The 21,292-nt window shown below is 43.2% G+C and overlaps 1 protein-coding gene and 1 long non-coding RNA gene across 4 annotated transcripts; one reads left to right on the top strand and one right to left on the bottom strand.

The window, feature by feature from the left end:
• The first annotated feature begins 407 nt into the window (after positions 1-407).
• On the top strand, positions 408-18,841 carry LOC120110196 (nicotinamide adenine dinucleotide transporter 1, chloroplastic-like). Its single transcript, XM_039124513.1, has 9 exons — positions 408-911; positions 1,036-1,131; positions 9,776-9,882; positions 11,538-11,586; positions 11,694-11,803; positions 17,376-17,470; positions 17,558-17,646; positions 17,787-17,881; positions 18,048-18,841. Exons 1-9 carry the CDS (start codon positions 842-844, stop codon positions 18,282-18,284), a joined length of 948 nt encoding a protein of 315 aa, XP_038980441.1. The 5' UTR covers positions 408-841; the 3' UTR covers positions 18,285-18,841.
• Positions 18,842-18,962: 121 nt separating this feature from the next.
• LOC120110197 lies at positions 18,963-20,876 on the bottom strand. Of its 3 annotated transcripts, XR_005510966.1 has the most exons (3): positions 20,746-20,876; positions 19,325-19,685; positions 18,963-19,238 (listed from the first exon to the last, which is right to left on the bottom strand). It is a non-coding gene; the product is annotated as an uncharacterized LOC120110197 (long non-coding RNA). The 3 variants fall into 3 exon arrangements; XR_005510967.1 differs by having other exon boundaries at positions 18,963-19,688; XR_005510965.1 differs by having other exon boundaries at positions 18,963-19,685.
• Positions 20,877-21,292: the final 416 nt, after the last annotated feature.

The raw sequence follows: 21,292 nt of genomic DNA, 5'->3' as shown, positions 1-21,292 counted from the left end.
AATCTCCTTCAAAGATCGCCTAAACGATGTAAATGGATCGAGGGGTTTAAGGGGGGTTTGAGGGGTGTTTTTTTTTTTTTCTTTTCAAAACGAAACGGAGGAGGAGGAAGGGGGGTGTATGAGAAAATTTCAAGGGCAATATGGTAATTACACTAAAGGTTAGTTTGGGTTTTTTTTTTTTGGTTTTTGGGGGGGTGTCCTTAGCAATAGGGGGGGTGTATATAGAACCACCCCACGACAAATCCATGGACCTCATTTCAAAATAGTCAACTTGGGGGCTGGGGCCGATCAAAATCCCTCAAAAAAGGGTGGCCAATTAGATTTGCAATACACCGTCGTGATAAGCGTTAAATCGCAGCGGCGAGAGGACACCGCGAGAAACGAATCAACCCACAATCACATCAGACCGTCAAACAGGGAGCTTGGAATTCCTCCCACGGTCACGATGACCAAAAACAATGGCCAGGATCGCTTCTTCTCCGAGTTTCGGTGATCACAATACCTCGTTGTCCTACCTGATCTAAAAGTCCGTCGAGAACGGGAGGGAGGGGGAGGGCGCGAAGGAGTCCGACCACGCGGGGGCGAAACAGATCTGTCTATTAATGGCGTCGCCTCTCTCCCCTCCGGTCTCATCGAAACCCTAGGTTTTTTTTTTCTTTTAGCGGCTGTAGCTACGGATTCTTCTACCCATCTCTCTTTGCTTCGCGCCGCCGAGGAGCTCGCCGCGATAGCTTTCTGGCCATGCGACGCTGGATCGCCACAATCTCCCTCTCGAGAGAGGAAACCCTAGCTTCACCGCGAAACCCTAGCCTATCTTGGTCATTCGAATCGGATTCCCGCGATGTCTGCCGAGTCCCATAGCCCCAGCACTAGGGGCCTTCTCTGCAATGCTGCAGCCGGCGCCTCAGCCGGTACTTTTTTGGATTCTCGCCGTTTTATTTGATTCCTTGAGATTTTTAGGTTTTTTGAGGCGGACAACGGAATTTTTACGAGTTTATCGAAGTTATTTGTGTTTGATTTGGGTGATTTGGATAGGTGTTATTGCGGCTACTTTCGTTTGCCCGTTGGATGTGATCAAGACGAGGTTTCAGGTCCATGGATTGGCCTCTCTCAAGAACAGTAGTGTTAAAGGTATGACATTTGCCTTCTTATGCACTGCTCTTGTTTGTTTTATTGTTAAATGTTGTTAAGAAGCGCTGCCGAGGTCTTGTCTGGTGTTTTGAAGGATGCTTGTCCTATCAAAATCCTTTTTAATTTTATTTTTCTTTGCTACGTGGATGATTTTTATTCTAGTTGCTTAATTCACAGGGGCACCAAACCATTTTTTAGATGTCGAACTGCTGTGCATTGATTCCTACGTCATCTCTATCTTGAATTTATGCATAGTTATTGTTAAAGTTAGTCAAGATTCTGAAATCTGTGTAATTATGTTAAAATTCATGATTGTAAAGATTTTTTTCCCCAATAATGTCACAGTTGTAAAATATCTTTTAAATGATAGGGTATCTTAAATATGGTCTTTTATTTCCTCATACCATAATTCTTGTATTCCTTTTTCTAAACTTGATGGGGGGCAAAATTGGTCGTCTTGCTCATAACATGGGACCACCCCATTCCGGCCAAGTAGACCTCGGCGTCGACCAAGCGGGACTTCGGTCCCGCTAAGAGCCAGTTCGACCTCGGACCTTGCCGAAGGCTAAGCCGATCTCGGTTAGATCTTTCTACTACACCGACTTACAACGGCCTCTTCTGGAGTCTACAACGACGACCCACCTCGGCCAAGTTCGGGGCACCCTATATGACGACGCGCCTCGGCTCGAGCTCGAGGCGCCCTATCAAGTTGACTTCCAAGCCGAGGAGGCTAGACCGACCCCAGCGTCTGCCGAGCCGACCTCACCAAACATGTCACGGCCCCTAGGTCGGCCCGACCTCAGTACTCACCAAGCTCACTTCATCAAGTAAATGCTGCAGCCTCCAAGCGAGCCCGACCTCGCCCACGGCCGCATCCACATGCGCACCTACGCGCACCCCTACGCCCGCATATGTGGCCGTATATTATAACCCCACCGCGCCATGCTTTGCTTGCTGGCCACTCTACGACATGACGACCAAAGGCCATACCTTAGTGCCAAGGGCCATACCCTGTTAACGCTCGCAACGCCATAGCGTGCGTAGAAATAGCTCAAAATCTGTGCCCCAAGCAAGCCGTGGCCACGCGCTACCTGGCCTTCGCCATTCCCTCCCATGATGAGGACCGGCCATAACTCCGCCACCTGGGCATCTCCACGGAGACTATAAATAGCTCCATCAGATAACGTCTAAGGACCTTTTGTTTGGCTGAACCAGTTAAGATTCACTATAACTTAAGCATCGGAGGGCTCTCACTGGAATCCCACCAGTGAGACTTTATGCAGATCCGCCGGCGCGCAAGAAGCAACGTTCTTCCTCCATCCCGATCGATAGCTCCCCCGACTCCTCCGGCGTGGTCACCCTTAGGCCAAATTTGAACCACAATATTTGGCGCTAGAAGAAGGGTCTGAGTCGTGATCATGAGATTGAGGAGCCACAGAGCTTCAAATACATCGAGTAGCCAGGCACTAACTTTCGGTAACTCGCTTCAAAGTCCACCCCTTGCAGCATTTGCACCGGCGGATCAAACTCCTCAGGTCCAGCCAGAGCAGTTTAATCTGCTCATCCAACAAGTTCAAACGCTTACTGCGGCCATTCAAGACCTGCAGCAGGCGGTAGCCCAGTCTACACCTCCTCTTTGCGGGCGCGAGCTCTCAGGACGACGCTCGCAACATCACTGCCCTGCCCCATGGCATATGATTGTTGACGAAAGGGAGTACGACCGACCAAGGAGTAGATCTTTCCGACTTGAGAGAAATCTTCCTTGGCCCAAGAGCCCGGCTCGCTCGAGGCCTCTCCTCCAGAAGTTCGGAAAATACACTCCCCTTACCTCTACCCGGGCCGAGATCCTTAAGAAGATCGAGGGTCAGGCTTACCTCCGACTACCACCAAGGATGCGACCGTTAGAGTCGCAGAAGCGATTGGGCAGATACTGCCGCTTCCACAAAGATCACGACCATGATACGGAGGACTATTACCAGCTCCGAGATGAGATCGAAGCACTTATCCGCTCCGCCGAGGTATGTTGGGTCGGTTTATTTGTGCTCAAGCCGACCAGGGGGAGCCCGGGGAATAGAGCCCAGAGCCGTGCGAGGGGCAGAACGACAACCGCCCCATTGCGGGCACCATCAATGCCGTAGCCATGTATCCCATGTGTTGGCGGCTCCTTGACTTCGGGAGCAGTGGCAAAGGCCTTATCTCCACCAGCCCGGGTCTAGCGGCTTGGGGCTCACAAGCTGCCACCTTTGAACGAAACTTTAGCTCCTCGAGGTTGGAACTCTGATCTCAAAAGTATATTATCAATGAAAATTGTCTTTTAGGCCTTTTTAAAAAAACGTCTCTGAAATGCTTTAATGGATTCGACACGGCTTGGTTGTTTCCATGGCACGAGCCCACAACTGCGACATAACGACGCTGAATATTATCGACGATGCGCCCCGACCCGAGCTCGGGGCACTAAATATTATCGACGATACGCCCCGACCCGAGCTCGGGGTGCCCTGTATTGTGTCGATCACGAAACAAAGAGCTCTCGCGACCGCAGGAGTATTTGACGACATTCAACGCCATTTGACGACGCACGGCGACCTCAACTAAGAGCTAAAGAGGCCCATCAACACAAGCGTCCTGATTTGAGCGGGGGCGTCCTGCAGAATCTATTAAGAGTCGAAGAAGCCCATCTCCGAAGATGCTCCTCGACTCGAGCTCGGGGCGCCCTACGTTGTGTCGATCGCGAGCCAAATAGCTCCCGCGATCGCAGGTATTAAGAGCCGAAGAGGCCCATTGACCGCAGACGTCTTGATGTGAGTGGAGGCGCCCTGCAGAATCTATTAAGAGCCGAAGAGGCCCATCTTCGAAGACGCGCCCCAACCCAAGTTTGGGGCGCTCTGCGTTGTATCGATCGCAAGCCAAAGAGCTTCCGCGACCGCAGATATTAAGAGCCAAAGAGGCCCATCGACCGCAGACGCCCTGATCTGAGTGGGGATGCCCTGCAGAATCTATTAAGAGCCGAAGAGGCTCATCTCCGAAGACGCGCCCCGACCTGAGCTCGGAGCGCCCTGCATTGTGTCGACCCGACCAGAGAGCTTCCGCGACCGCAGGTATTAAGAGCCGAAGAGGCCTATCGACCGTAGACGCCTTGATCTGAGCAGGGGTGCCCTGTAGAATCTATTAAGAGCCGAAGTGGCCCATCTCCGAAGATGCGCCCCGATCCGAGCTCGGGGCGTCCTGCGTTGTGTCGGTCGCGAGCCACAGAGCTCCTGCGACCGTAGGTATTAAGAGCCGAAGAGGCTCATCGATCACAAACACCCTGATCTGAGTGGGGGCGCTCTGCAGGATCTATTAAGAGCCGAAGAGGCCCATCTCCAAAGACGCGCCTCGACCCAAGTTCGGAGCGCCCTGCGTTGTAACAATTGCGAGCCAAAGAGCTCCCGCGACCGCAAGTATTAAGAGCCGAAGAGGCCCATCGACCGCAAACGCCCTGATCTGAGTAGGGGCGCCCTGCAGAATCTATTAAGAGCCGAAGAGGCCCATCTCCGAAGACGCACCCCGATTCGAGCTCGAGGCGCCCTGCGTTGTGTCGATCGCGAGCCAAAGAGCTCCCGCGACCGTAGGTATTAAGAGCCGAAGAGGCCCATCGACCGCAGACGCCCTGATCTGAGTGGGGGCACCTTGCAGAATCTATTAAGAGCTGAAGAGGCCCATCTCCGAAGACGCGCCCCGACCCGAGCTCGGGGCGCCCTGCGTTGTGTCAACCGCGAGCCAAAGAGCTCCCGCGACTGCAGGTATTAAGAGCCGAAGAGGCCCATCAACCACAGACACCCTGATCTGAGTTGGGGCACCTTGCATTGTGTCGATCGCGAGCTAAAGAGCTCCCGCGACCGCAGGCATTAAGAGCCGAAAAGGCTTCGTCAATCGTTAGCAGAATAATGGCGTCTCGAGCCCGAGCTCGAGACGTCCTAAGGAGTCGACCGCGAGCCGACGAGACGACCTCAAGGAAAATTTAAAGGCGACCCGGCCTTAGATCGAGTGCCCAAGTTAAAGCTTACAAAGATCTACAAAAGCAAGAAGCCGTCGAATTTCACGACGACCTTCTACCTAGAAGGTCCCCTGGTATACTACAGTACGGAAGTTAGGGGAGGACCCTGAGCTCAGTTCTCGTGAAGGGCCCAAAGCAGGCCCAACGCCCCGACCAGGATGCCCAAAATGCCCCAGCGGACAAGCTTGGTAGCAGCATGCCCTTCAACTTTGCGAGGTTATTTGGCAGCATAAAGGCTAAGCCAGCATCCAAGTAGTTCGGATTCTGTTGACCGAACACAAAAATCCATCACAAGACATGGCAAGATGAGCTCAAATTCAGACTTCAACAATGCAAATTACCAAAAAAGTGTATTTTATTGATGTTAAAAGGCCAAAAGCCGAGTACAAAAGAAGCCAACCTTGAAGTCGGCATGAATACAAAGGTAAACTACAAAGAGGCCTAAGTGGTCGACTTTACAAGAATAAAAGAAAATAAAAAATAGGCGGGAGAAAGCTCAGTTGGCTTGAGCGGCCTCCAACCCGACCTCAGCAGCGGCCTCCGACCCGACCACGGCAGCGATCTCCATCTCAACCTCAGCAGCAACCTCTGTCCCGGCCTCAGCGAGCTCTTTGCCAACTTTGCAAAGTTACCTGGCAGCATAGAGGCTAAGCCAGTACCTAAACTATGCAGTTCGGACCTTGCTAGCTAAATATAAAGCTCCAAGTGAAACGAGTTCAAATACTTTGTCAGATTTTAAAATGCAAAATGGTGAAGAAAATGCACTTTATTGATGTTGAAAGGCCAAAGGCCGAGTATAAAAGAAGCCGACCTTGAGGTCGAGCTAAATACAAAAAGGCATAAGTGGCCGATCTAGCAAAAGCATAAGGGAAAAGAAAACAAGTAGAAAAGAATTGTCGGCTTGAGCAGCTTTTGATCTGACCTCAGTGGCGGCCTTTGCAGCGTCCTAGATCGTCACTCGGCGACGAGCTCGCACGCCTCGACAAGCTCGTTCGCTCCAGACATCATCCACCCTGGCATTGGCGGGCTGAGACGAAGCACATCTTGTAGCAGAAGCCCTTGGTCACGCCGGTGATGAGATTCTTCGACCTCTCCTCAGACCGAGCTTCATCCGATGCAACCACCTCGTTGTGTCGGGCTATCAGGGTCTTATTGCTGAAAATCATCTCTGCAACTTCTTACAACGAAGATGGCAGCCAGAAAAAAGAAGAAAACGGAGAAAAAGAAGAGGGCCGCCGGAAACTAGGAGCAGAGTTCGTCACAAAGTTCGCCGAGAAGGTCCAAAATACTCCGGAAGCCTTCCAGAAAGCTCGAGAGCGACGATGGCGGCCAGAAAGAAGAGAAGTAAGAAAAATCAAATAAGGGCCTTGGGGTCTCTCTAAGGTCTTATATAACCTACCTCAACGGCTCAGATCGGGTTAACCAAGCGGCCAAGTAGCCGGATCTCGCCGCGTGGCAGGTCCAGAAGCTCCCTCAGCGAATCTTTCTGGAACATAATATTAAAGGCCAAAACAGTCATGAGAGCCGCTTCGGAGAACGGGACATTAATGATTGACTCCTCGCGTTCCACCCAGCGATGCCTCGAAAAGAAGCGCGAACGCAACACTTCAAAGAGCTCTTGCAGCCGCTCCCGCTTCAATTGACGTGGCAGCCTGATCCACTCAAGCTCGGCTTGCAGTACTCGCCCTGAAGTAATCAGCCCCTAATTATGCAGTGTACCCAGCTTAGCGCGCACATCCTCATGAGCACTTGGTTATGACACAGAACGACCAACAACCTAGCTACTTTCTTCGCCCGAGCCAAAGAGCAACTCGATCTCGGAAGGCGGGGGCAAATGATGGGTGGCAAAATGGGTCGTCCTACTTACAACATGGGACCACCCCATTCCGGCCAAGTAAACCTTGGCGCCGACCAGACGGAACTTCGGTCCCACTAAGAGCCAGTCCGACCTCGGACCTTGCCGAAGGCCAAGCCGACCTCAGCCAGATCTCTCCACTACTCCGATCTACAACAGCCTTCTCTGGAGTCTACAACGACGATCCGCCCTGGCCAAGTTCAGGGCGCCCTATACAACAACGCACCCCGGCTCGAGCTCAGAGCGCCCTACCGAGTTGACCTTCGAGCCGAGGAGGCTAGGCCGACTCCAGCGTCTGCCGAGCCGACCTCACCAAACATGTCGCGGCCCCTAAGTCAGCCCAACCTCAGTACTCACCAAGCTGACTTCACCAAATAAATGTTGCAGGCTCTAAGCGAGCCCGACCTCGCCCACGGCCGCATCCACATGCACACCTACGCGCGCCCCTACACCCGCATACGTAGCCGTACAATATAACCCCACCGCGCCATGCTTTGCTTGCTGGCCACTTTACGACATGATGACCAGGGGCCATACCTTGCTGCCAAGGGCCATATCCTGTTAACGCCCGCAACGCCATAGCGTGCGCAGGAACAGCTCAAAACCTGTGCCCCAAGCAAGCCGTGGCCATGCGCTACCTGGCCTTCGCCATTTCCTCCCATGATGAGGATGGGCCATACCTCTGCCACCTGGGTACCTCCGCGGGGACTATAAATAGTCCCATCAGGTAACGGCTAAGGACCTTTTGTATGGCTGAACCAGCTAAGATCCACTCTAATTTAAGCATCGGGCTCTCATCGGAATCCCACCGGTGAGACTTTGTACAGGTCCGCCGACGCGCAGGAAGCGACGTCCTTCCTCCATCCCGACCAGTAGCTCCCCCGACTCCTCCGGCGTGGTCACCCTCGAGCCAAATTTGAACCACAACAAAACTACTGTTAAATTCTTCATGCCTCTATATAGAATTTGTTCATGAGTCGCAGAAAATGGGCATGTTCCTGGGAACTTTTCATGGATTTTGTGAGACCAAAAATAAAGAGCACAAATGGTTGATTCGTAATGTAAACTGGGTCACGAGGTTGTTAATGAGTTGTATGATATCTGGAATTTGTCAGGCAGTCTCTTATTACCCTATTGTTTGGATGGAAGTCACCCTTGAGGTAGCCAAGACATGGTTGTTTCCACAGTCTGAAAAAAAAGGAGAATTTGAATCCCACCCAGTTTGATCACTAAGAAGAGGCTGTCATGGACCCATATTGGAAATTAGCATTATGTAATAACAGTCTCTTAAACAGTTGTTATCAAACAAAGAATGTAAGTATCAAGCAGTCAAGCTAATCTAGGTATCTATAATCAATCATTTGATTCTCTCCAAGAACCAGTGTGGATTTAATATTGTTTGAACTTGGTTTACTAGTAATCATAAACACCTAGCTGCTTGTTGATGCTTCTGCTTTATTGCTGTACATAGTTGTTGCTATGTATTGCAGTCTATTGCTAGTAATAGATCAAAGCTTGCTTTGATGCACATGGAGTTCTTGTCAAATAGTCATCTGCTTGTATCTGCTGCTTCTAGAAAGAAAAGAAGAGAAGAAAGAGCAGTTCAAAGGGAGGAGGGAAATTGTTTTGGGCCTTTGGCTGTCTAAAGGAATAGAAAAAAGGGTAAAGACAGAAGAATGGATACGAAGAAGACAATAAAACAAGTAAATTGAGGAGAAGGAGGTCCCAAGTCATAAAATCCTAAAAAGGATGAAAGGTTGAGGGTTATAAAAGAAGGAAAGAGACACTGAGCAAGGGGAAATGAGAAGGAAAACCAAGAGAACACAACAAAAGCCTCTCGAGATAGAAGAGATGGTGACGATGATTGATTTTCAACAATTAAATTTCACTTTGAAATGGAGGCAGGATCAATTGCATATTGCTCCCTTTGATTCCAAATGGCAGCACCAATGATCAGAACCACTTTTCTCTGATAGTACACACTCTATTGGATCAATTTTCTTCATTCCTTCTATTTCGAGAATTGGCAACATCATAATCTGAAAATTAGAACACATGTTTATCTTCAATTGCCCCTTTGTCTGGAAAATCAAGGGTGTGGATCAGAACAACTTCTTCAAGTCTGAGATTCTAGAATGCAACTTGATTTCTTCATGAAAGCCATACAAACAATGCATGATGGAGATCTATCTCGTCAAAGTTATTTCCTTCATATAAAAAACCAATTCATCTACCAATACACCTACTTTCATGGTTAGAGTGTTAATCAATTAATGCAGGACCTCCTCATCTTCATTGGCATGGAGTCAACCACTTATCAGTTTTTATTCGTAGTCTTGTGATATTTCTCTGTAGACTGGTATTTGACCTGTTCATGGGGGAAGTTGGTCCATGTGGGTTACTGCCAGCTAACTGATCCATGTGAATACATCATTTCCTTTATATTTCATCTAATGATTTTAAGAGGGTATCATATCTTCTCATCGCTTGTGTTGCTGAACCTATGAGACTGCCTCCTGATCGAAGGTTAAGAAGGAATTTTGTGTTACACCATGATATTGGACTTCATTCAAGCTTGAGTTTATTTATCTCATCTAATTACTCAATGTCTTGGATATTTGTTTCAGCTTGTAACTCTTGTAACTCTCAACATGCAGTGGTCAAAATGCATGGCTTTTCTTTTTTAGATGCATAAAACTTCTCATTTTTGTGCTCTGCCTTCAGAAAAGTTATTGTTTAACTTTTATTTCCAGGAAGTCTTATAATTGGGAGCCTGGAACAAATAGTTCGAAAGGAAGGTGTCCGTGGCATGTATCGTGGTCTTTCACCAACTGTGTTGGCATTGCTTCCCAACTGGGCTGTGAGTTTTCCGTTCTTTTCAACTCAGCATTATAAATTTATTGCTGCTTATCACTCTTTTGCTGTTAACCATCAAATGAATCTCTTGAATCTTGAAGAAAGAAGAATTCATGCTTGTAAATAATTGTGTTGGTCAAACAACTTCCAATTATTTTTTTTTCCACACTTTATGAATGTAAAGTGGACAGAATATACTTCTTTAGACTTCATGATATATGTATATATGCATTTATGTACGTATTTATGCATATGCAATATGTATGTGTCTACATATAGACATTTTTGTGTATATATATATATTTATACACGTGTATGACTTTGAGGGACATAGTTGAGCAGACTGATTTTCTTCTGCTTCATGCTTTTACATTTGTTAGAATTGACCTTGGATAGAAAACATGTTATTTCTAATAGCACCACCTTTGTTTTGCAAGTTTATAATACATATATTACTGTCTAACGTGCTCTTGAGAGATGACGATCAATCTAATTGGTGGCTAGTAGTATATCACCTACTGTGTCACTACCTACCTTGTTGGCAGCATCTTATTAGTAGGAGAAGATTCTGAGCAGGAAGAACTAGTCGGCGTTTCTATGCTTTTTAGAAGAGGATCTTGATACAATAGAATTTCATCCATCTAGAACCACTAAATTGGCGGACTGACACAACTTTTTAAGTGAGATTTTAATGTAATATCTGTTGCTATATTATTTATTTACTAAATCTCCACTCAAAGAGCATTGGCCTTTCTCAGATCTAAGAGTTTAACTGGCTTCAGTTGTGACTTGAGTTTAGCCCATCAATGACTTATCTTATTATTTGGCTGGTAAATCATTAGTTAATGCTCTTTATTATAATTTTCTTTGATATGGATCATTTTACAGGGTAGATAAATTCACATTTCAGGCGTTCCAATTGTAAACCCTCCTTTGATAGTGTATAACCCGGGTTTATTGCCCTACCTTAATATCCTGCTACAACATTTTTTATAGCTATTCTTTATTTCTTTGATTGCCTAAGTAGCAAAATTAAATTGAAGAAAGGCGATAAACAGTGCTTTGCAAAGGTCAAGCACATTCTTTTTTAATTTTGTGCCCTTTGATGAGTGGTAATTTGAATTAGATATATGCATAATTCATGATTGTGGTCATCTAAATGTTCATAACATAAAAATATATAAGGTTTGCCATACCGGTCGGTGTCGGTGCGTACCGACTGTACTGTACCATATCGGTACCAAATTGATATGTGGCATAGAGGATGTATTGACAATCGGTACCCTGAACTAGATGCCATACTAGACGTACCGATACTGCAATAGGATGGTATTGGTATGAGGTCCGATACTGAGATGGCGAACCTTGAAAATATGTGTATATTTTGTTTTTGAGGTTGCAGTATTTTTCTCCTTTGAGCACATAACTTGAGGATGCATGTATTCCTTTCGAGTTTGCAATCTTTTTCTCCGTTGAGCATATGTCCCCGGAAGCATACTCATTGGATACTTTCATTTTTACTAGGCTAATTTAGTAATAGATAATTTTCTTCTGGTTTAATTTAGAATTCCGGAAAGGAATCTCTTAACTCTTTGTTTCTCTCCCCTACCCTTCTCTGTTCTCTTTGTGTGATTTAATCATTTGCTTTAAATTTTTCAGGTTTACTTTACTGTCTATGAGCAACTCAAAAGCTTGCTTTGTTCAGATGGTCAGTGCATATAATTCTCCTCTGGGTGGCAATGAACAAAGAAGCTGTTAAAAATGATTTACAAGATACTGGCATGCTGATGTTTTATTAAATAATTTTTTTCACAGATGGAAGCCATCAACTCTCTGTAGGTCACAATATGATAGCTGCTTCTGGTGCTGGAGCTGCAACAACCATTGCCACCAATCCACTTTGGGTTGTCAAGACAAGATTTCAAGTATGTCATGCATGGGTCGGAATAATTTCTGTGATACGATGTCATAATTGAAATAAGCACATAATATTCTATTATCAGAACTACTAACATTAATCCACTCTGGGTTTTTAAGGCCGGACCCCAAGTATGTCACACATAATGGACTTACATCTTTTGGGAGTTACAACCAAATTTCAACCATGCAGCTACTTTTTTCATCTTTTTTCAGAAAAACTTTTTTTTGATACTTCTTTGGTTGCATTTTCTGTTCTATATTTTGTATAGTTGAAAATTATTGTTAGTTGTTATACATAATGATCCTCTTTTTAATGTTTCCTTGTTTTTGGGCCATATCTTCAAGACCCAAGTGTTCTTCAAGACTTACCTCTGAAGGATTATTGTTGTTTGGGTCCTCTTGTGCTGGCTGATGAATATAGTGGCTTTGCAACTCGCATGTCAAATAATTCAGTCCTGCAGTCCTCTCTCTTCCCCCTCCTGCAGCTTTCTTCCTTCAGTTCTTTGTAATGCGAAAACTTCACATTGTGAGGGTGGTAAAAGTATGAAGAATTTTGGTTGGTTATTTATGAAGGCTGAGTTCGCTCATAGATGCTAAAGTGCTAAATCGCATGTTGGTGCATGATGTTTTATGTGCTAACAAGTTCCTTAATGGTGGGGCTAGGATTTCTCCTTGGGTAGGCAACATTAGCAAATAATTTGTAATGCATTTCAAATTCTCAATAAATATCAAACAGGAGAAACAAAATTAATGATGAAACAATGGAAAAAGGAGCATTAAACACATTTGTGAAACAAAACAAATACGAAGTTAGATAAAAGAAGGTAACTAGAAAAAGCAGTTAGATAAGTATCACTCTCGTACACACCTCTTTTTAATAGCATCAATGAATTCAATACAAAGGATGTACAATTGAGCTATATAAATGATCCATATCAGGTATTTAAATGCTTAAACACATTGAGATGCAATTAAGCTGCAATGAAATGATCTTTCAAAATACTAGGAGTTTAGAACTTATTCTTCATCTAAAGATGTGGTTGCTAGGTGCTAGGATGCTGTTCATAAGAAGGTAAAGGTAAATGTGACACTTGAACTTGAGGTGCTTAATCACCTTGCAGACAATGTGTTGGGAGTATTAATGTTCTCACAGTAAGGCTAGTGTTGCGCCAGTGTTCTAGAGGTAGACAATCAAATAATTGAAGCTAAAGTTGCTTGCTCACAGCATGGAGACTTGTGTGCAAGTCATGATGTTCCACACAAAATTTGGTAGCATGAAAGCTCTTTGGTGAAGGCGATTTTTGCGTTGTAGTACTCGAGTAGAAATGTTGATTTGCTTCAAATGAATTTATGATAAGCTATATGATTAAATTGAAAAGGTCATGTTTGTTAAGGTTGCAAAGCATTGGACTACAAACTTGAGGTGAAGATGGGGCATGACGAATAAAGTTGGTTGATACCATTGCGAGTCTGAGGGCTAGAACTTCAAGACTCAAAGTTAATTGTGGTCTATGAAGCGCGGACATGGATACAGGATATGGCATGATATGGATACAGTGATAGAACAAATCTTAAAAAGTAGCCTACAATAAATATGACTAGGATATCTCAAGGAATAAACATGCATATATATATATATATATATATACATACATATTTATACCTATATGTATTATATACATACATGCATGCATAGTATGTAAAAACATTCATAAAATATAGTAAGCTATCAAAATAATATAGTCCATATCTTACACAATAACATTAACTTTTACAAGCTCATTGTTAATCATTGCTCAATAGACCATATTTCATGCTTTTTAATATTAATATCCATATCATGGTCGGCGGAACCATCCCGAACCGCTCAGTTTGGAAAGTTCCGAGCCATACTAGTAGCGGACCAGGACGGTTCCGGCAACGACAACGAGACCGGCGACAGAGGGGGAGAAGGAAAAAAAGAAAAAGAGAAAAAGCGGGGGAGGGAGGGAGTGGGAGAGGAAGAGAGGAAGGTGGAGGCCGGGGAGCTGCCGTGCAGAGGAGGTGGAGGCCGAGGAGCCACGGAAGAGGGTCCGGAGGGGGCTCTTTTTATTTTTGCGACTTTTAAGTGAAAGTTGGCAAATTCATTGCCTCTGCCTCCTCCATGCGGCGGCTCTCCTGCCTCCGCCTCCTCCAAGCGGTGGCTCTGTAGCCCTCTGTTGGCTCTCCGTCGGCCTCCTCCTCTCTCTTTTTCTCTCTTCCGTTCTTCCTCTCTCCCACCTCTTCTATTGTATCGATACAGGTTCAGCACGGCGCGGCATGGGCCCATACTGACCCATGCCACCAGGCAACTGGTCCGGGGCTCGGTACCGGTACACCAGGCATTGATTCTTATGCTACAAATTGATCCTCATTTCTCTTTTTGAGGTATTAGGTAAGTACCCAAAGTGTATTTAGGAAGTATTTAAATTTTTTTTAATTTTGAAAAATAGAATATATAATATAAGTATTAGATATGTATCCAAGAAGTATCTGATGAGCATTATCAAGGTTCGCTGTCTCTAGCACAGTATCAGTACGGTACAAAATTTTTTTGGTATACCGAGTGTTGGTATGCTACCTGTATCAAATACTGATGCCAAACTGGTATAGTATCCTCCATACCGCCTGGTTCGGACCGGCACAACATACCATGAGTATCATTGTTCAATAAAGTTACGAGATGGATACAACATGTGATTTGAAGTATCTGTCCTTCTTAGGCGGTGGCTTAGATGGGAGCATGTGGGTGCCACATGGTCCAAAGCATTAAATTAGTATTACCATGGAATGTGACTTCTAAGGTATTTGTTGCAAAAATGAAATAAGTTCATGGTAGAGCTATAGAGGTGTGGGTGGTGCTTTTTGAAGAAGAGCATAAAAAAAGGAGGATCCTGTAAAATGCTTGAAGAGTTTGTGATTATAGGAGTTTTTGAGGATTCAAAGCTGATTGCTAGGGGCACATGGAAAAGTAACAAGTCAGGTCAAGCTTGGAATAGAATTCACACACAAGATATCATATATAACGTTGCAACTAATATAGTTGGCGAACTTGAGCCAGGTTAGGAAGTTAATACATGTTGGCATCTCTTATTTTGAAAATCAAGAATGAAGCCTTGAAAGAGTTCAAGGAGTGCCATTTTGTTTAGGATGGAATATTATCAATTTTGTGGATAGGATTGCTTGATTTAGAGACTATCGAGCTTTGCTAGTTCCTTATTTTGTACAATACTAGAATACACACATTTTTTGTTTGAGTTAATTGTGGTTTTGACAGATGGGGATCTTGTGGTTTGAAAAAGGATTCAAGTGACCAAGTTGGAAGGGTTCTAACTTAAGGAAGCCATCTAGCCTGTTAATTAGTTGTGGTGATAAATAGGAGTTATTGGTAGAGTATAGGATGGATGTTAAGGTCTTCGAGTGTGGGAGTTTTTTGGGACCGACATGTGCAGGTATAACAGAAAATAGTAATAAGGGCCTCTTGATACCAGCTTTTCGTTGTGAGAATTTGGGTAGCCCATTTATATTCTTATAGAGTGCCTTGGGGGGCAAAGGGGTAAATGCTATCAAACAAAAGGGCCTTGATCTTCGTTGATGGTAGAAATGAGCAATACTATGATGCATCTGTAGGTTGGACTTTACATGCCTAAGTGTTCATCCATTGAGGAGTGCTCAAATGATTTTTGCCTAGATGAGTTAGCTAAATCCATGCGAGGAGTTTTGAGGTTGCATTTGGGGTATCTATTTGGATATTTTTAATGAATGTACAAGCATTAGGAGAAAATTAAGCAAAGATTTGGCCTAGCTTAATGCAAGTCTTGCTAAAACTGTTGTATTTACTTGATGTGGCAAATTTTGGCTCATGATATGGCACGTGCACCTTTGGTTGAGCAAGAAGGGACAAGCAAAGAAGTGTTAGGATGGTAATTTTGTTAAGGCATGCAAATTGTGTGCTAGATGTCGCAAGTATCTTTTAGGTAGGAAAGTCTTGAGAATGCTCAGGTTGTGGTACCATGGTGGGCTTGAATATTCATAATTGCTTTTATGCACTGTCGATGCTACAAGGCATGTTCCTCATGTTTTGTGCTTGGTGAGATATGTATAGCGCTCTTTGAGGAGTCACAAAACATGCAACACCTAGCTGCTTGTGATGTGGTTTTGTTGCGCCTTCTGAGTAACAACAATGTAGATGTGTCTTTAAATATCATGTGGTTCCATGTTGGCTTTGGAGGTGATTGGATTGATGATCTATAATGTGACTTGACTAACAATGTGTCAACAGCACAATGGAGAACGGTGGCATAAGAATATGATGTACTTCTACAGAGGTGGTGCAATTTATTAATATTAGATTTGTGGGGCAAGACTCTGTACTTAGTTGTAGAACACTGTTGGATCTTGTGATATGGAGGCGGGCAGCCCCTTCAACCTTCTAACGATACTGCACCTGCAGGTTTTGATTCTGGTTTTGGCATTTAAAATCATAGATGAGCCTATTTCATTACCTCTTTTTTCATCCCCTAAGCATTATTGGGCCACAATAACCTAGATTTCTTTTACTCTTTCGCTCATACTTCCCCCTTCTATGGCCCCCTTTCTCTCTCTTTCCATTTGTACATGATATTTGGCATCTTTAGGCTTCATCTTGGCAGATATCATGCAATATTTTTTGAGTGTTATTCTTTTCCATATACAGTTGCAAAGCTGTTTCAGGCTTCATTAGAAGATTATTATCTTTAGGCATATCCAAGATTTTTACTAAAGGGCGAGCTTTGGTGCAACAGTTAGGTTGTTCCATTATGATTTAGGTGTCACAAGTTTAAAACACAAAAACAGCCTCGCCACATGTGGTGGTAAGGCTGCATAAATTTGACCCTTTTGGACCCTACAATGGTGGGAACCTCATCCGCTAGAATGCCTTTTTTTTATATCCAAGATTCCTGCTACTTTGTTAGCACTTGGAAGTTGAAATATGATTCATTCTTGTTTTAAGAACCATATACAAGTGATAGTTTAAAATGTACCATGCCATTTTTTTTTATTTTTTTCATCTTTTAATACAGAAACTGTTAATACCAGTGATTTCCTTTGAGGGAAGTTTAAACTAACTATTTATAAGATTTTTCCAGAAAACATTACAAGATTTATAATGTGGCATAGTTGCATGGTTTTCTAAAATCATGTGTTACCAGCCATCTTGGGGTCAAAAAGGCTTCATTTTGGTATTGACCTCTGCATGAAGCCAAAATTTGGTACCATGTCACAATGTTATAGTAGTTGCCGTGCTTTCACTGGGCTGGAAGTATACTGCTAGTGAGCAATTTCCAACAGCGGCTATATATCACTCTATACAGGCTGAATGAGGACTGAGGTATAGTCAACCCAGGCTAAACCATGAGGATTTTGAGAAGCAAAGCATTAATCTGCAACATCTATCAGTACTATTTTCTTGTATTAATGATCCTAAGCTGGATTGTTCTTTTTTGTAAGATCCACATTAAGATTACCTGGCTTTAGAGTAGTTGATTTTCTATAAATTATTTGCTGCCTTTCCCACAGACTCAAGGAATGAGAGGTGGGGTGGTGCCATACCAGGGTACGCTTAATGCTTTGAGGAGAATAGCCCATGAAGAAGGCATAAGGGGCCTGTACAGGTTTTGATTTTCCGAGGCATTATAATACATTTTTAATTGAATTGTCAATGTCTTTTTGACTGTATACTTATCTAATGTGGTGAACAGTGGTCTTGTGCCTGCATTGGCGGGAATCAGTCATGTTGCTATCCAGTTTCCTACATACGAAAAGATAAAAACCTACCTGGCCAAGCGAGGTACTACTTCATCATTACTTATAAATGGAAAAAACGAATCCTTTTATTGCTTTTTTCTGCTAAAGAAAAGAAACTGCTTTGTCTCTTAATTTGCATACTTTACAATCTGTTGCATGCCTTGATAAATGCGGTTGTATCAGATAATACTACCATCAATTCACTCAGTGCTGGAGATGTTGCTGTTGCTTCATCTGTCTCTAAGATAGCTGCATCGACCTTGACATATCCACATGAGGTACTTACATCAAACGTTCAGTATTCCTTAGTTGATCAATTTTTAGGCATATCATATGCACGAAATGACTGCTGTCATAATTTAAAGGTGATAGTAATTATTATCCTTTTGTGCATTTCTGTGCACCATCTTAATTGAACATTTTTGGTTCATCCATTAATGCTAGGTGGTACGTTCAAGACTTCAAGAACAGGGATTTCATTCGGAAATGCGATATATGGGCGTAATTGACTGCATAAAGAAAGTACTTCAAGAAGAGGGTATTCCTGGTTTTTATCGTGGTTGTGCCACAAACCTGCTTCGAACCACTCCAGCAGCTGTAATTACATTCACCAGTTTTGAGATGATCCATAGATTCCTGATTACGTTATTCCCTCCTGAACAACATCCACATACACTCTAACTATAGATTATACCCGGTTTGGATCATTTGAAAGGGAGTATTCCAATAAATCAATCCACCAATTTGTTTTTCACTGTTCTTGACCTGCTACCCATTCATTTATGGGAAGGCATTATATCTTCCAGTTTTTACAGTATGATTGGATCACTACACTTGCATAGCTGGAAGTAAAATATGATTTGGGTACAGTGAAAGAAATCCACATGCTATCCAATCGACGAAAAGCTTTCTTCATTGAAGTAATACCATCATGTGGAGAAAGGTGTGCAAGGTTTGAGCGGTGACATTGTTCTTTTTTGGAAAACTGAAACAGATACTGCAACAGATTAATGATGATGACAACCGTTGAATATACATTAAAGCAGTTATTGAGGAATTCATTTACTGATATGACATCAGTTGCAATTTTCGCCTCAAGTACAGGTTGCTTCATTGCAAGCTAAGCTTGCTGGGCTTATTGTCTTCTGCACTACATTGTATTGGATTATTTACCACTACGGTGGTAAATCTGTGAACATGTCCATTGTATTAGTAATCAAAGTTAATTTTAATCTGGATCAAGCTGCTTTGTCTCAGCTAGGTAAGAGCTTGTGATTTGGCACACTGGAGTTGTTGGATGTGGATGCATGGCATGGGATGCAATAATCAAACCGGATGGTTGTGTTTTTGCTCCACTACAGTCTATGAAAGTTTGATCCGCCAGTGGAGTTCCGTATGACATCATGCTTCCTGGAAAAATGTTTATTAGTTATTAATGATGCCTGGTTCCTACAAATCTTAGAGTTAAGCAATAGTTAATGGAATATTCGTGACATCTGAGCAAGTTGCAAGGTAATCCATGAGGGGAATATCTGTTTTTTGGCTTCTGCTTTTCCTTGAATCGGTCAGAGCCAGCTGATGTGCACTTCAAATGTGCAGTTCAAAAGGAAGGAGATGGGAGGGCTTGCCGATAGCCTGACCAGAAAGATTTCAGTCAATATTCAAAAAAGAAACAAATTGGAACGTCAAGCAGGAGTGTGAGTGTGTTGGGTTTTACTTACCATTATGACAAAAACAATGTCATTTGTTTGCCAATTTGAGCCCTTTCCCAGGATTCTTTGGAGTAAGATAATAGCTGTTACAATTTCTTTTATATGCTTTTATGATATAAAATAATGAAAAATAACTGTTTGTCATTAATCAAATAAAAAAACAAAACTTTTTAGCTGGTGTGGATGTTTGAATCAAATGTTATTTCATTTGATTGAACGGTGAAAGAATCACACAATAGTGGACACCATCTGGGAGAATTTGGCTTCAGCCCCAGATCAGCTTCGGGACATTTTATATTCAGATTCTTTTTTTTGCTAAGTTATATTCAGATTCTTCGAGTTGTATTTTTACCAGGATGATATGGCCCACCTGCTTTATCAAAAAAAAAAAAAAATCACGTATCAGTAATTACAAAGAAATAACAACTAAATAATGAATATTATTTATCTACTCATATGCTAATATATGATAGCAAAGCCTCCCTTTAACCTCATTTCGGCCTCTGCTCCCAGGAAAAAAGAATAGGGAAAAGGTGTTGTATAGCCTCCTCCTTTCTTTTTTAATGTGTCATGATTTTTGAAAAAGGAAAAATCATGAGCAACAAAATCCGATACATGGCCTAGAACTCTGCACCTTCTCCTCGAGTCCAACAAACATTTCTCTAAAATATCATATTCAAAATTTAAAAACAAACAATTGTTCTATTGTAGCCAGATATCTCTAGATCTAGTATAATATAATGAAAGATAAATAAAGGCCTTCAAAACCATGTTTAAGGCTATTATGATGTTACAATTAAAATTTGCCGTCTTGGTACTGAACCTCATATCGGTGCTATACTAGTACTAAGTATAAGATCTTTGGTACGGTATAAAATTTGTTCAACGTAATCGGTTTGCTATCCATATCAGATATCAATACTGGACCGATACGCCTCATATTATCTAGTTCGAACTAGTAAAGCAAACCATAGTTACAATTATCATTATTTTCAACCTTCCACTAGATTGGCTCCAATCAAATAATCTGGGCGAGCTTTCGGCAGAAGCAATAGGCGTTCCATAAAATAATCGAACAGATATGTGAGTTGTCATGACCTAATATTTATTAGTTAAAATTCATGTGAAATCTTTGGTGCTTTAAGTTTTTTAAACCCCTGGTCAAAGGAGGAAACCAGTTTTTACTAATGGCAGATCACCTGCTCTATATTTAAAAGCAAAAGGATAGGCCTGTTAACGAGCCGAGCCGAACCCGAGCCTCGGCTTATTTTGCAGAATCTCGAGCTCGGGCTCGATACCGATTCTATATTAGGCTTGAGCTCATAATTGAAATGAGCTTTAAATTATTGACCAAATTATTGACAAAATTCACCAAACACAAATTATTGATTCATTCCGAAGTCAAAAATGAAGAAGAAACACAAACATACCCACAATTCTGATATCTGTTCTCTGATTTTCCTTCTACTTTCCAACAGCCAACAAAGCTCCAAAGATCACAGGGGAGAGGGAAAAGTTCACTCTTGGGAAGAAGAAGAAGAGATTATCTCAGCTAGGGCTGTGGATGAGTGACGAGTTCTGCGGGGAAAAGGCAGCTCAATAATGGAGGTGGTTTTGGAAGAGACAATGGCAGCACCAAAAAGGGAGGGGAGAGCAAAAGCTAGGACAGATGGAGAAAGAGGTGGGGAAGAAAGATATTCGAAGGTGGGCAGCAAGTTGGAAGAGGAAGATGGTTGGAGAGGAGGGGTAGGAGAGGGCCTTAGCCCTTGGGTTGGATGCAGGATTTCCAAGTGAGATCCAGATCTAACCGCCCACAGTTTCATCGATGGCGCGATCTCAATTGTCGGATCTCCAAGCCTCCCCCTTATTTAGTAATCGGTGGGCAGTGTTAAATCACGAGATCCGTTTGATCTTGTGAGCTGTTCAGACTCGAGCTTGAATTTAAATAAACTTCATTTTAGATTTAAACAACGAGCC

Source organism: Phoenix dactylifera, chromosome 3 (assembly GCF_009389715.1).
Source record: "Phoenix dactylifera cultivar Barhee BC4 chromosome 3, palm_55x_up_171113_PBpolish2nd_filt_p, whole genome shotgun sequence".
Lineage (NCBI taxonomy): Eukaryota > Viridiplantae > Streptophyta > Magnoliopsida > Arecales > Arecaceae > Phoenix > Phoenix dactylifera.
The sequence above is the reverse complement of the archived record's forward strand: the minus strand, read 5'-3'. Positions and strand labels throughout refer to the sequence as shown.

Bases quoted from the DNA above. Each gene is read 5' to 3' on its own strand.
- LOC120110196 (XM_039124513.1), top strand. From the start codon at position 842: ATGTCTGCCGAGTCCCATAGCCCCAGCACTAGGGGCCTTCTCTGCAAT. The intron at 912-1,035 runs GTACTTTTTTGG...TGATTTGGATAG, and splicing joins TGCAGCCGGCGCCTCAGCCG to GTGTTATTGCGGCTACTTTC. The intron at 17,647-17,786 runs GTACTACTTCAT...CGGTTGTATCAG, and splicing joins AACCTACCTGGCCAAGCGAG to ATAATACTACCATCAATTCA.